Here is a 13950-nt window from a genome sequence, read left to right as displayed (position 1 = left end):
CATCCACCTTTTCTGCCTTTCTTTTGGAATAGGTATTTTTAATTAACTCATTTTTGTTTGGCCAATAAAAAAGGAGAGAGAAGAATGTCAGAGCTTTAGATTGAAGGGCAAATAGTAAATTGTTGACTTGCATTCTAAAAGATAGAATGGGACTTTGAAAAATCATTATCAATGTAAAGATTTATGCTTTATCTGATAGGGATATGTTGTGTTCGTTACACAAAAATGAGGATAAGTACTATAAAAATATTAACAAAAACACAGAACAACCATTTTCTTTCATAATTTTAGTTTCACCACCTGAGAATATTAGCTTCACGGATAAAGATAGGAATGTCAAATGGGTCGAGCCGGCTTGGCTAGTGGGCTGCTCGGGCTCGTCAAATGACGAGCTCGAGCTCGAGCTGAGCGGGGGGTCGATTCCAACAAGCCGAGCCTGCTGAGCTCGTCGAGCTAGACGAGCGGCTCGTGGGCCGAGCTCACGAGCTGGCTCGTCCAAAAAGGTGGAAAAAAATTGAAATTTTATTAATAAAAATTGAAAAATTTGCAAAAAATAAAAATAAATTCATGAGCTCGCGAGCCGCTCGTGGGCCCGGCCCGGCCCACGAGCTCGTGGTTCGTGAGTACACGAGCTCGTGAGCCGAGCTGAGCCGAGCCACTGCCACCCCTAGATAAAGATATTTGTACAAAATTTTATTGACAAAATTGTGTACTCACTCTCACAAAGTTAACCGACCCCACGTGAATTTAAAAAAAATGATAAAAATATTTGTACAAAATCTTGTTAACAAAATAGTATACTCACTCTCCCAAAATTAGCGGACCCCACGTGAATTAAAAAAAAAGGGGGGGGCTTGTGATCCCACCCCTATTGTGAAAGTGAGTAAGGAAGTTTGTAAAAAAATTTGTACATGTAGCATGATCCTTTAAAAAATGTCGGTTTGTGGTCTCCACCTCCTTTGTGAATAATGGGTAAGAAAATTTATAAAAAAAATTTGTACATATAGTATGATCCTAGTTTCACAAGAACACATGAGTGGATATGATTATGTTCTCTTAGAGGCTAACATATTCTGCAATTTGATATGGTATCTAATATCTATTCACATATTGCTCCCTCTCACCTCCTTGTTCCGTGCTTATGAACTCAATTTCATTTTCAATTATGTTGTTTTACGAAGGTCTATCGACCCTCACAATAGATGGGACCTACCTGTATAAAAAATTGGTCAAAACCTCACCTACCTCCAGGTTGTGAGCCCTACCCTGTACCTCAAGCATAATTCTTTAACTTTATACGACCATTGGCTGAGATAATCATGTACATAATTGCAGATCCGCAAATCGCTATTCAGCAAGGTTGCGGCCTGATTAAATATAAAACATTTCGGCTTATCATCTCGTCGAACCTCCGCATATAAGATTGGTCATTGAACAGAAGATTATTGTCCGATTAACAGTAGCTTGAAGCTGCTATAATTCTTTTTTTTTTTTCCGCAAATTTGTACAATGAAGTGTATGATGCTCAGCCTATTGTTTGAGAATCTATTTGAACACCTAATGATTTTTTTTAGCAAAATAGTATTTTTCTTAAAATCATTGAAATATATACTGTAAGGCCGTTTGACATGATTTTTGAAAAGCCAATATGAGATTTTTTTTTTTAATCAAAAAGTTGTTTTTGGACACATTTATTTAATTTTATGAAAGTGGTTTTTCTACTTAGAATTTTTTTTTTTTTTAAAGAAAGTTGATCCAATATTACTTCCTTCTCTATAAAGCTCTTTTGGAAGAAAGAACTACTTAATAAGAAGCAAAAACAAAAGTTTTGTCAAACTGATCCTAAGTCTTGTTTGGTGAGGATTAAAATAAGATTCTTAATAGATTTTGATAAAAGTTGATGAAATGTGTAATTGAAAAGTTGTGTGATCCAATAAAATATGGATTAAAATTAATTATTGAATTTGACTTGTATTAAAATTTGAATTTTAATCGATATTGTGTGGAATAGTGCTGTAAGATGTATTTGTAAATTATCTTGATTGATTGTTTAAGTGCAAATGCCTTCGGAAAATATATTTTATCGTTATATACTCTCGTTTAAGTTTCATTTTATTCAAAATGTATTTTTCTTCATTCTCTTTTTAACCACATATTCTTCACTAAAATAATATTAAATTTAAATTTAAAAATTTTTCTTCTTTTTCAATCATACATTTAAAAAAAAAAAATCACACATTTTATTGCATCCCAAATAGGGCAGTATTTTTTTGAGTCCACCTGAAGCCAAAAACAGATTCATGCACAACTGACAACTCTATTATTAAATGGGATGTGAATCCATCAATTCTTGACGGTTAAATTTTAGGGAAAATTGCAATTGAGGTACCAAACCTTTCGTTTATTAGCAGACTTTATTCAAATCTTTAGTTTGTGCCACACATAGTCCCAAACCTTTCAAAAATATGCACCGGAGGTTCAAATGGATAGAAATCGTTCGTTTGACCGTTAGTTGACTAGAAAAGTCAAAATTTGACCAATTTGGACCAAATTAAAAAGGGCAAAGTGGTACTTTGCATTTTTTCTTAATATTAATAATTAAAATAATTATTAATAATAATAATAGAAAAGTAAAAAAAAAAAATCAAGGAAAAGAAAGGGAATACTGTTCATCTTCATTTTCACTCCACCCCCACCCCGCTCCGCCCCTTCCCACGCTGGCATTTGAATATTCACCTGAGGAGCTTCCATTGGGTAATGCTCCGTGGAGCCCGATTGGGGCGGCAGCGGGATTGACCAAAAGGGTAGATAAAGAAGGGGTAAATGAAGAGGAAAACACAATTTTTGTGGGTTTTGAAGAATTGGAAGCAAGGGACGTACTCAAGGATGAAGTCGGGGTGTAAGCGTATGCAAGTCTTGTAGAGGTCGTTGCGGCGGCTGAAATTGAAGCCATAGATGAACGGTTATGTTGAGAAATTAGAGAGCGAAAATGGTGTTTGTAGATGGATTGTTAGAGAACGAAAGGGTGAGGAAGTGCGTGTAGAGTGGGAGGGATAACTGTGCTATCGTTGGTGGAGCCCGATTGGGGCGAGGCGAGGCGGGGCGGGGCGGGGCGGGGTGAAGATGAAGATGAAGATAAACGGTATTCCTTTTCTTCTCTTTGATTTTTATTTATTTTGTTTTTACTTTTCTATTATTATTATTAATTATTTTAATTATTAATATTAATAAAAAATGCAAAGTACCACTTTGCCTTTTTTATTTGGTCCAAATTGGTCAAATTTTGACTTTTCTAGTCAACTAACGATCAAACGGACGATTTTCATCCATTTGAACCTCCGGTGCATATTTTTGAAAGGCTTGGGACTGTGGATGGCACAAGCTAAAGGTTTGAGCAAAGTATGCTAATAAATGAAATGTTTGGTACCTTGGCTGCAATTTTCCCTAAATTTTATGATTGATTAGGGGCGTACATGTTACGTGTATGATTTAAATTATTAATTTTTAAATGATGCGATTTATTATAATAATTGTGCCATTATAATTTAATTAAAATATTAGTTCAATAGATTTGCAAGATATTTTATTAGATTATTTTAATAACAACTTCGACACAAGCAAAATCTCTGTAAATTGAGGTTAAACAATTTTTATTTGAATGGATACAAAAATAAGGGAAAATTGCAATCGAGGTACCAAAATTTTTATTTTTTAGCAGATTTTGCCCAAACCTTTAGTTTGTGTCATCCACGATACCAAACATTTCAAAAACTCGCAGTTAAAGTCCAAATGGATGAAAACCGTCCGTTTGACCGTTAGTTGACCAATAAAATTGAATTTTGACCAAATTTTAACCAACTTAAAAGGGAAAAAATGTAAATTTGCTATTTAATTCTATAATAAAACAAATAAACTAATATACCAAATAAAAATAAAAGAAACTACTATTCATCTTCTTCTTCCCCCACCCAACCCCACGCCACCCCACTGCCAAATAAATTTGCTGCGGTGAATGATCCACTGTCAGCAACCACCTCTACTTTAACCACCGAAATTGACGATGATGTCGAAATGGAGTACGAAGAAGTTGAAGAGGTCGGAAAAGAGGTTGAAATCGAAGAAGAAAAAGATGACGACTTTGGAGAAGATTTAACTCCAATTCAGGAAGAAAATAATCAAAATGGTTAGTTTTATACAATTGATTTGAAAATTGAGCTACTTTTGGGTTGTCATTAATTTTTTCCCTATGGAAATTTGTGGGAACTTTATCTGTTTTATTTCGAGGAATGTCGTCGATACAGTCCGTTTGTAGGGTTTTGATTTTTATTTTACACGAATTTTGTGATTGTGGGTTTATGTCATTTCTATGTGTGAGTACGATTTCTGATGTTACGGCTTGATCATTTAAAATAGTATGGATTCTTGATTTTTTGAGGATTATGTTCTTGATAAAACTTAATTTTTGGGATTTTTTTTCACGAATTTTGTGGCTCTAGGTTTGATTCATTTATATGCGCGACATTAGATATTTACATTCTGCTGATGTTATACGTTCTGATCATACCAAATCTGGGTGGTTTGTGTTGGATTTGGAATCGAAATTAGGGTCTGAGGAAGGTAAATGAACGGTTAATTGCACGGGATTGCCGGACTCGTCAATGACATGAGAATGAGGGGTTTGATTTGATGAATCCATTTGAGTGTTTTGTTGAGAGGGCTTCACTTTACAGAAAATTTTGGCTTTCCAATGAGTTGCTAAGGAGAGGTGGAAATAGTGGTAAACATCAGTTTTTCGAAGCAAGAAGCCCAAGTGGGGTGGGGTGGGGTTGGGTGGGGAGAAGAAGAAGATGAATAGTAGTTTCTTTTATTTTTATTTGATATATTAGTTTATTTGTTTTATTATAGAATTAAATAGCAAATTTACCTTTTTGCCCTTTTAAGTTGGTCAAAATTTGATCAAAATTCAATTTTATTGGTCAACTAAGGGTCAAACGGACGGTTTCCATCCATTTGGACTTTCACTGCAAGTTTTTGAAAGGTTTGATATCGTGGTTGGCACAAACTAAAGGTTTGGGCAAAGTCTGTTAAAAAACAAAAGGTTTGGTACCTCGGCTGCAATTTTCCCCAAAAATAATGGTATAAATTTCAGCCTCTCGGGAAGAATTTATAAATCATAGAAATGAATAGTGAATATGTGAATATACTTGTGAAATAGTTTAAGCTATAGGTTGGCACCACTATTCATAACGTCAAGATGGAATTTTTGATTTGTTTTTGAAGGTGACCAAAAAGATTTTATGAAAACCAAGCATATATTCGAGAGAGAGGAAACAATAAAAGCGACTGCAATCACAGGAGCAATAAGTAGTCTATTGAAGTGAATGTTTGGTCTCCACGCTTGTGACATTGAAAGACGTTAGTATTTGTAGATCAAGTAGAATATTGTTAAAATTAAATTATTTATAAATTTTGTTAAATAGAGACCTTAAATAGGTCAAAACATATTTATGGACAAAAAATGTAGCTTTAAATAAGTTAAGTGACTAAATGAACATAATAACACATAGCCTCCGTATGACCCATATTAAAATTTTAGCCCCCGTTTTGTACGAATGAAAATGAAAAATATAGCTTTTATGAATCCACACAAGAGATAAAAAGTCAAATATGATGGCTTGATGTGATGAATAACGATCATATTTTTCATTTTAAAGAGAAAATAATAAGGCTCAAACAGAGCCTTAATCATTTTTTATCTCTTTTTATCAATCATACATTCTATAATAAAAATAATATTATACGTAATCTCAATTTTTTTTTTCTTTTTAACTACAAAATTTTCAAAAAAAATAAAAAAAAATTCCAATTATTAAAATTTTAAATAATTGGAGCCAAATGGGGCTTAAATTATTAATTTAAAAATTTGTACAAACCTGTGTGATCATTTTTCAAATTGACTTACAGCGTGTTTGGGAGTGATTTTTTTACTCAAAAAAATTGATTGTTTGATCGTTATTTCACTATTCAAATCGTAATTTTTGACTCATTCTTTTACAAGTGGACCCCATTTTTCTTCTAACGATCAAAAAATATATCATCAAAATTCCTTCCAAAAGGGGCCTTAATAATATTTCATTTTAATTTATTATTATTATTATTATTATTATTATTATTATTTTTTTTTTTTTAATAAGCAAAGTTTTTAAAATTTCATCTCTAGGTAGTCGGTCCAATACTAGTACTGCGCGACGTGCACAAATCTCATCATTGATTCACTGTCTTTGGCACCTTACGGCCTCACCCTTCCTCACCAAGAAACCTTTTTGGATCCAATTCAGACTCCTTTATGTAAGTTTTTTTTTTTTTTTCCTCTGAATATTTATGGAAAAGGGATTATATTTTTCCTGTTGAATTTTTGTACTGGCATGATTTGAAGACATTGGTATTTGTTCTTTTTGACATGTTTCGATTGTTGATTAATTTTCGCGACAAATTGGAGTGGTTTTGTGGATGGAAAATTAGTATATTATTAAGTTCTGCGGTTGCAGAATTTCATGGCAAATGCGAAATTTATAGGACTAACTCTTTACTTTTGTGTTTATATTGCCCAGTTGCTAAAAAGTGTTGCTTCCTTTTTCTTCGAATGGGTTTTCTTTATCTTCCCATCAGAAGTTTCTCTTTCAGACTGCTATCTTTGACATTCTAAAATGTGGTCTCTGGCTTCCTTTTTTTTTTTTTTTTTTTTTTTTTTTTTTTTAAAAAAAAAACCCACATTTCATCAACTTTTTTCAAAACAAAATCATATTTTTTAAAGCGATAAAACTGAAAAGTTAGAGTTTATGCTGCGGTACTTCACAGGGAATGGAAACTTTTCGTAGGAATAATTGTGTGTCTATTGTGCCTTAAGGAGTTGAGGGTATAGGAGCACTAACCAACCCATGATGGATTAGGTTACTTCATTTAATGAAGCTGACATTTTAAGATGGATCCCACGCTAGTATCAAATTGCATTAAGTTGAACCGAGCAACCGATCCATCTAAAGCTCAAGCTGGCTATCGGATTTCAATATTGGTGCTCTCGAACAGGTCATTGTCTCACAGGACATGTTAAGAGTATATGAATGCTAACAAAGTTGACTTTTTAAGATGAAACCAGTGTCTTTATTACTGCTACATACTTTTAAGATGGAAATCCAAGTCTTAATAAAGGCTACCCTAGTTAAATATGTTCATTTTATTGTGTTACTTACGTGGGTTTTGGAGAATTATGAATTTATAAGTTTTATAGATTTTTTTTTTTTTTTTTTTTTTTTTTTTTTTTTTTTTTTTTTATATCTTGGCTCAAAAGATTGGTTTATTTTTATGTACACGTCTGTTCTCTAGTGTAAGGTTTAGTTTTTGGTTTTTATTACAGTACTCAGCATCGTGCTATCCTTTCTATCTTTTGTGTCATGGGAATAGTAATTATTGAGCAATGAAGAATCAAATTCTACTATTCTCTGACATTTAGTGTTTGAATGGTTATTGCATTCTGTTCTTAATCACTGTTCCTACAGCGGAATTCAGCTACATTGATCAGATATTTTATATAATTTCTGAGACTGAAGGAGTTGAGATTGGCATCCTCATGAATGGCGTGGAGAACAGTAGGAAAAAAGGTGTGCATTGATCAGTTCCTCTTGCCCCTTTCTAGTTAGTATACTTATACTTCTCATTTATTTCCTTTTGTTCGTCTTTATTTACTCTTTGTTGTTCTCTTTCTTTATGGAAAATAGGAAAAAGATAAAAACGAGTTTTTGTAGCTGCACACACTGAATGCTCTGTTACACAGCATATAGCAGCCACACAATAGTTTGTTCGTTTGAGATTGTATATACCCAGAACTTTATTGACAGCAAGCACTTGCACCCTCTGGATTATTTTGTTCTCTGGCCCATTGTTTATTTAGTGGATTATATTGAATTATTTTTTAAAATTATTATTTGATGATTTTGAAGCTGCTTATCTTCACATCCTGAGAAATGACCATTACATAGATTGTGTTTTGCCTGGGATGCATTATTTGGATATGCATCATCAGTCATGCAGCACATTTGAAGTTTTTTAGATCACCAACCTCAGTGATTGTAGTTGTCGACTTCCAAGATTGTCTTCTTTAAATTTCTCTCCTGATTTTGTGAAGATAATTTTGTCGTTGTTTTGATCTCCATTTAGTTTCCATGAGTAGTGGCAACATCTATTGTAGGAAACCATTTATTTAACTGGATCTTCCTGCAGGGCATCCATGCTAGTCTTACGCAAGCACTGACAGCAGTGTCTAAAGATAAGTTGTTATCAACATCAAAATGTAGCTCTAAAAGTACGACCAAAGCACTATCTACTTCATTCAGACACTTGCAAGGTAAATGTTCATTTGCATCTCTCGGTTAGAACATCTAGGGCAATTGATTATGGTTTGCTAGTTTTTTCCAGCAATAATCCTTTATTCTAGTTAAAATTCTTCTCTACCATATTTTGGTATTTCTATATTTTATGGTTCATGTTTTGAAAGCTCGAAGCTTATAGCTTAAATACCCATAATCAATTTTTATGTCTTGACTTACTGAGCTCATATCTTGTGGCATTAGCCTCAAGGTGGCTGAGGTGTGTNTTAAATACCCATAATCAATTTTTATGTCTTGACTTACTGAGCTCATATCTTGTGGCATTAGCCTCAAGGTGGCTGAGGTGTGTGCTCCTTAGCCTTGCTCTTTCTGGGCTGTATTTTTACTAGCCTTTACCTTTTTGGCTAGTTTTATAATACATGTAATTTCGCTGTTGTTACCATTTTTATATATTTTTCCTTATTGTTTCTGTGTTTTTGTTTCTTTCCTCTGTGTTTATATTTCTTTTCAATTCAGAGTAAACACAAATATTAAGTAGCTGACCAATTGTTTTAATTTGGTTTAGACTTCCATTTCTAGTTTCTGATTAGTTGTCTTTAAATGTGATTACTACTTTCTTGATTTATTTTATGTTTTAGAGTTTTATTGTTGATTTTTAGATGGTGTATGGTTTATTCTAGTATATTTTCGTTTTTGTATTTTATAGATCATGTGTTTCCTTTTTCAAAATTTTCCAACGATCACTATATCCTCATTGTATTGTTGATTTGGTCGCCATGCAATTAAGAGTGACGATTGTATGGTTGGACAACCCACAAAAAGTTGGAAGTAGTCAAGGACAACATTCTTCTGTAGAAAGAATTACTGATCATGGTTAATAAGTTCTCTGCTTATGGACTCTTTTATGATGAATTATATTTCAGGGTTTGGCATCAATTCTGTGATTTGTGGTGCTAATGAAGATTTTTATTTTTTGGACAACAGATGTTTGATAAGGTAATTTGGCTTACAATGTAATTTATTTCCTTCTCCACATTTTGTGTAATTTTGTTATCAGATAGATGCTTGACTTACATGTTATCTAGTTTTTGAAGGGTTTATTTTATCACCAGGTGTAAATTGTTGTAATCACTACAGCACAGACTGGAAAATTGATATCTTAGTCATTTTGATGTGAAAAATGGAAAACGTTTAATTATTTGGAAATGAGAAGTTTTAATTATTTGGAAATGAGAAGTTGTGACCTATCATTCATGCTTTTCCTTTCATATACTAAGCCCTTGTTTGAACCCCATTTTGGGGGAAAGAATGTATGTTGAATAGTAGATTGATGGAGAATGTGTGGTTAAAAAAATTAAGGAAAAGTTTTGGATTTGCGTGTAATATTATTTTATTGAAGAATATGTGGATGAAAATAAGTTTTGAAAAAATGAATTTTTAGAAGAATAGGGCTCAAACAAGGGCTAATAAAGGTTTGAACTTCATTTGAAATGGAATTGCATATGGTTATTGGATTCAACAGTTCAATTCCTAAACTCTAAACTACACCTGTTTATTATTAGGGTTTTCAAAACTGGTCTTCAACATATAATTGAAGTTATATAAAAGGCGAAAAAAATCTATCTAGCACGACAAGGCAACTACTAGATATTACAAATTCATTTTTTCAAAGGGTTCTGTAGAACTTAAATCCTGGATTTTTTTGTCCATTGCATAAGTAACTTGATTCTAGAATCTCAGTGAGATCTTGATTACATTTCATTGCCTGTGCATAATATATTCTTTGAACAGTTGGTGTTCCCCAGTTAAACCTTGTTGTTTTCCTAGTAAGCTAAAATTATCGTTGAAAATTTCATAATAGTTCAGATCTTGACATGCTATTTTTTATGGGACTTCTGATTTTGCTGTAATTCTATTACTTAGAAATACCCAATAGCTCTGCATTGCTCAAGTTGTTATTAGACTGGTCTTATATTTTTGTTTAGGAGTTTCCATGCAAGTCCAACACTGCTGTCTAGGAGAAAAGAGGATGCATCATTGGGCCTAAAGATTTCTGAGAGAGGGAAGGTTCTAAATAAAGGGAAGTTCTCAAAAAGAAAGAAAGAGGCCAAACCTCCAGTCGAGACCCCATATTTGCCTCCTAAACTAAAAAGAGGTGCAAAGTCCTCATCAGATAAAACAATTGAAATATTTGAAGGCATGACTATTGTAGAGCTTGCCAAGCGTTGTGGAGAATCTATAGCTACAGTGCAACATATCATTGTAAATGTCGGGGAGAAAATTGACTCAGAATTCGACCCTCTCAGTATTGATATAGCAGAGCTGGTTGCGATGGTATTCAATTTTTTTGAAGACAAAACTTATATAAATAAATGTGTCTTTTAGGTGGGGTGTTTTTACATAGTATCATAGCAAGCAAAGTCCCGACTTGAAGTCTCATTGCCACTCATTTATGAAAATTGTAGACATGTCAGGATTTTGATGAAAAATTAATTTATCCTGCATGTGAGAAGGCACGTTGAAGTCTAAATTTAAATAAATAAATGTTGTCCTTTGTAATAGCTTAAGCTCTTCGATGGTTTGGTTCAGATGTGCTGTCCTGATCTCTAATTTTTCATTATCTTGATGAGTAAAATCAATGATGGAAAATCAAGTTACGAATTCTCCACCAAAAATCCCTCCAAAAGAAACCACTTATAAAAAGATTTGACTGACCATTTGATTTTTATCAAAACTAGGATTGTACATGTAGAACAGGCCATTTAGTGAAAATATTGAAAGCCTGATTTCATGTTCCGTTAAGAAGAAAAAAACGTAAAGAATAACATGGAACATGAAAGAAGGGAACCACCAAAATATGAATCAAATCCATTTTGCACGGGATTCATGTGCTTAATCTTGTTTCTCTGTGTACTCCAGTGTAAAAAAAACTTATTTTTTGAACTATGGATTTTTTTCTCGGTTGCCTACATGTTAACAATTATGGTTGTCTGTATTCTTTCAGGAAATTGGTGTCAATGTTTGTAGGCTGCATTCTGATGATGGTGCTCATGTGTTAGGACGTTCCCCTGTTGTCACAGTGATGGGACATGTTGACCATGGTAAAACGTCTCTACTGGATGCTCTGCGACAAACGTCTTTGGCAGCAAAAGAAGCTGGAGGCATAACACAGCATCTGGGTGCCTTTGTTGTTGGCATGCAATCCGGTGCATCGATCACATTCCTGGACACTCCTGGCCACGCTGCCTTTAGTGCAATGCGAGCCAGAGGTGCAGCAGTTACAGATATCGTTGTACTTGTGGTCGCTGCAGATGATGGTGTGATGCCTCAAACTCTTGAAGCAATGTCTCATGCAAAAGCAGGTAATGTACCAATTGTTGTTGCAATTAATAAATGCGACAAACCAGATGCAAACCCGGAAAGAGTAAAAGTCCAGCTTGCGGCGGAGGGGTTGCTGCTCGAGGAGATGGGTGGAGATGTCCAGGTTGTTGAAGTTTCTGCCATAAACGAAGTTGGACTCGATAAGTTGGAGGACGCATTGCTGCTTCAGGCCGAGTTGATGGATCTTAAAGCACGCGTTGATGGACCTGCCCAAGCTTATGTAGTCGAGGCAAGGCTCGATAAGGGACGTGGTCCATTGGCTACTGCTATAGTGAAGGCAGGGACCTTAGTTTGTGGACAGCATGTCGTCGTCGGTGCTGAGTGGGGAAGAATTAGGTCTATTAGGGATATGGCGAGGAAAGTGATTGCAGAGGCTAGACCAGCTATGCCAATTGAGATTGAAGGGTTAAAGGGACTTCCGATGGCAGGTGATGACATTGTTGTTGTTGAGTCTGAGGAAAGAGCAAGGATGCTTAGTGAAGGAAGGAAAAAGAAATTTGAAAAGGATAGACTAACGAAACTGGAAGAGGAAAGGCCAAAAGCTTCGGAAGAGGAAGAGGAAGAGGATGAGACGAAACCCGAACGGGTTGAAGTGCCACTGATAGTCAAAGCAGATGTTCAAGGCACTGTCCAAGCAGTTACAGATGCGGTGAAGAATTTGAACAGTTCACAGGTATCTAAAAATTTTGATGACCGTACACTTGAAAATGATAATAAAGACAACAAAATCAAATTTATTACAATGATTAATTTCTTTAATGGCTTTTCTTATTTTCTAAGCACTGGGTAATTTTATTGCTCTATGTTCATTCTTAGCAAGTAAGATTTATATTCTTCAGATTTGCAGCTTCCTGATGCTTAGCTAATTTAACTGATTGTTTTCCTAGGTTTTTTTGAAGGTTATCCATGCTGGAGTTGGGCCTGTTTCTCAGTCTGATATTGATATGGCACAAGCTTGTGGTGCATGTATTGTTGGATTTAATGTGCGGGATCCTCCTAGTTCTATTGCTCTGGCTGCTACACAAGCCAAAGTGAAGGTACAATGTTTTGCTGAAACTTAGAGCATGTTTGGCCAAGAAAAAAGGATAAATTTGTTCCCAATCGTTTTGGGGGACTTACTTTTCTTAATTTCAGTAAAAATAGTTAACTCTCATTCTACTCTCGAAGTAAGGAAATTGTTTTCGACAAAACCAATAAACGAATTATTTATATTAAAACTTTATTTAGGTACAAGTAAACTTTATAAGCTAAGCCAACCATGCTCTTAGACACACTTTAAATTTGAGATTCTACTGCAACTTAGGAATCTAGGTATGTTACTTTGATGAGATGGTGGCATGACGAGAAGAGATATAGATAAAATACGCTAGTAGTTTACTTACTCTTAGTAATGACTGATTGCAGATAAAATTGCATCGTGTGATCTACCATCTTCTGGAGGACATTGGTAATTTCATTGTTGAAAAGGCTCCGGGAACCCTTGAGACACAGGTTGCGGGAGAAGCCCAGGTGCTGAATATCTTCGAACTGAAAGGGAGGAGCAAATCCAAGGGAGACGATGTGAAGATTGCTGGTTGCAGAGTGATAGATGGCCGTGTCACTAAATCGTCAACACTGAGACTTCTTAGAAGTGGGGAAGTTGTTTTCGAAGGATCATGTGCATCTTTGAAACGCGAGAAACAGGACGTGGAGGCTGTTGGCAAGGGGAATGATTGTGGGCTCGTGATCAAAGATTGTTTTGATTTCCAGGTTGGAGATGTTATTCAATGCTTGGTGCAAGTGAACAGAAAACCAAAGTTTGTTTCATCAGAGAGTGGGGCAGTTCGAATAGAATGCTGATAATATTATAATTTGGTTCCTTGATCAGCCGATGTTGTCACTTCTCAGCCTATACAATTTTTGTCGAGTAGGTAAAGGAATTTTGTTGTAGGTCTAGATTAACGTTATTTTTTTGCCCGGAAATCGAATTTTTATGATTTGAACTGAGACCCTTGAAGTCTTGTTGCGTCATTCTCAATAACACAGAACAATAGACGATTTTCATAGAATAGTTCAATACAAACTAGTCATGTATTGTATGATGGGAGAAGAAAGTGTACCTTATAATTTATGATTTTGAATGTTATCAGTTTCTGTGTATTCTTCTTGTTAGTCTTGTTAATGTGCTATGTTGTCCTGCACTCCT

At 34.6% G+C, this 13950-nt stretch overlaps 1 protein-coding gene across 3 annotated transcripts; it reads left to right on the top strand.

The window, feature by feature from the left end:
* The first annotated feature begins 4005 nt into the window (after positions 1-4005).
* Positions 4006-13875, top strand: LOC111398578 (translation initiation factor IF-2). 3 transcript variants are annotated; one of them, XM_023025543.1, is made up of 8 exons: positions 4006-4183; positions 7557-7658; positions 8278-8401; positions 9308-9380; positions 10370-10718; positions 11389-12438; positions 12653-12802; positions 13170-13875. In XM_023025543.1, exons 2-8 carry the CDS (start codon positions 7632-7634, stop codon positions 13602-13604), a joined length of 2208 nt encoding a protein of 735 aa, XP_022881311.1. In that variant the 5' UTR covers positions 4006-4183; positions 7557-7631; the 3' UTR covers positions 13605-13875. The 3 variants fall into 3 exon arrangements, with proteins under 3 accessions (XP_022881311.1, XP_022881312.1, XP_022881310.1); XM_023025544.1 differs by lacking the exon at positions 4006-4183 and adding an exon at positions 6231-6348 and having other exon boundaries at positions 12665-12802; XM_023025542.1 differs by lacking the exon at positions 4006-4183 and adding an exon at positions 6231-6348.
* Positions 13876-13950: the final 75 nt, after the last annotated feature.

Source organism: Olea europaea, chromosome 8 (genome assembly GCF_002742605.1).
Source record: "Olea europaea var. sylvestris chromosome 8, O_europaea_v1, whole genome shotgun sequence".
In the NCBI taxonomy this organism is placed as follows: Eukaryota; Viridiplantae; Streptophyta; class Magnoliopsida; order Lamiales; family Oleaceae; genus Olea; species Olea europaea.
Note: the sequence above shows the minus strand (reverse complement) of the source record. Positions and strands in the feature narration are given on the sequence as shown.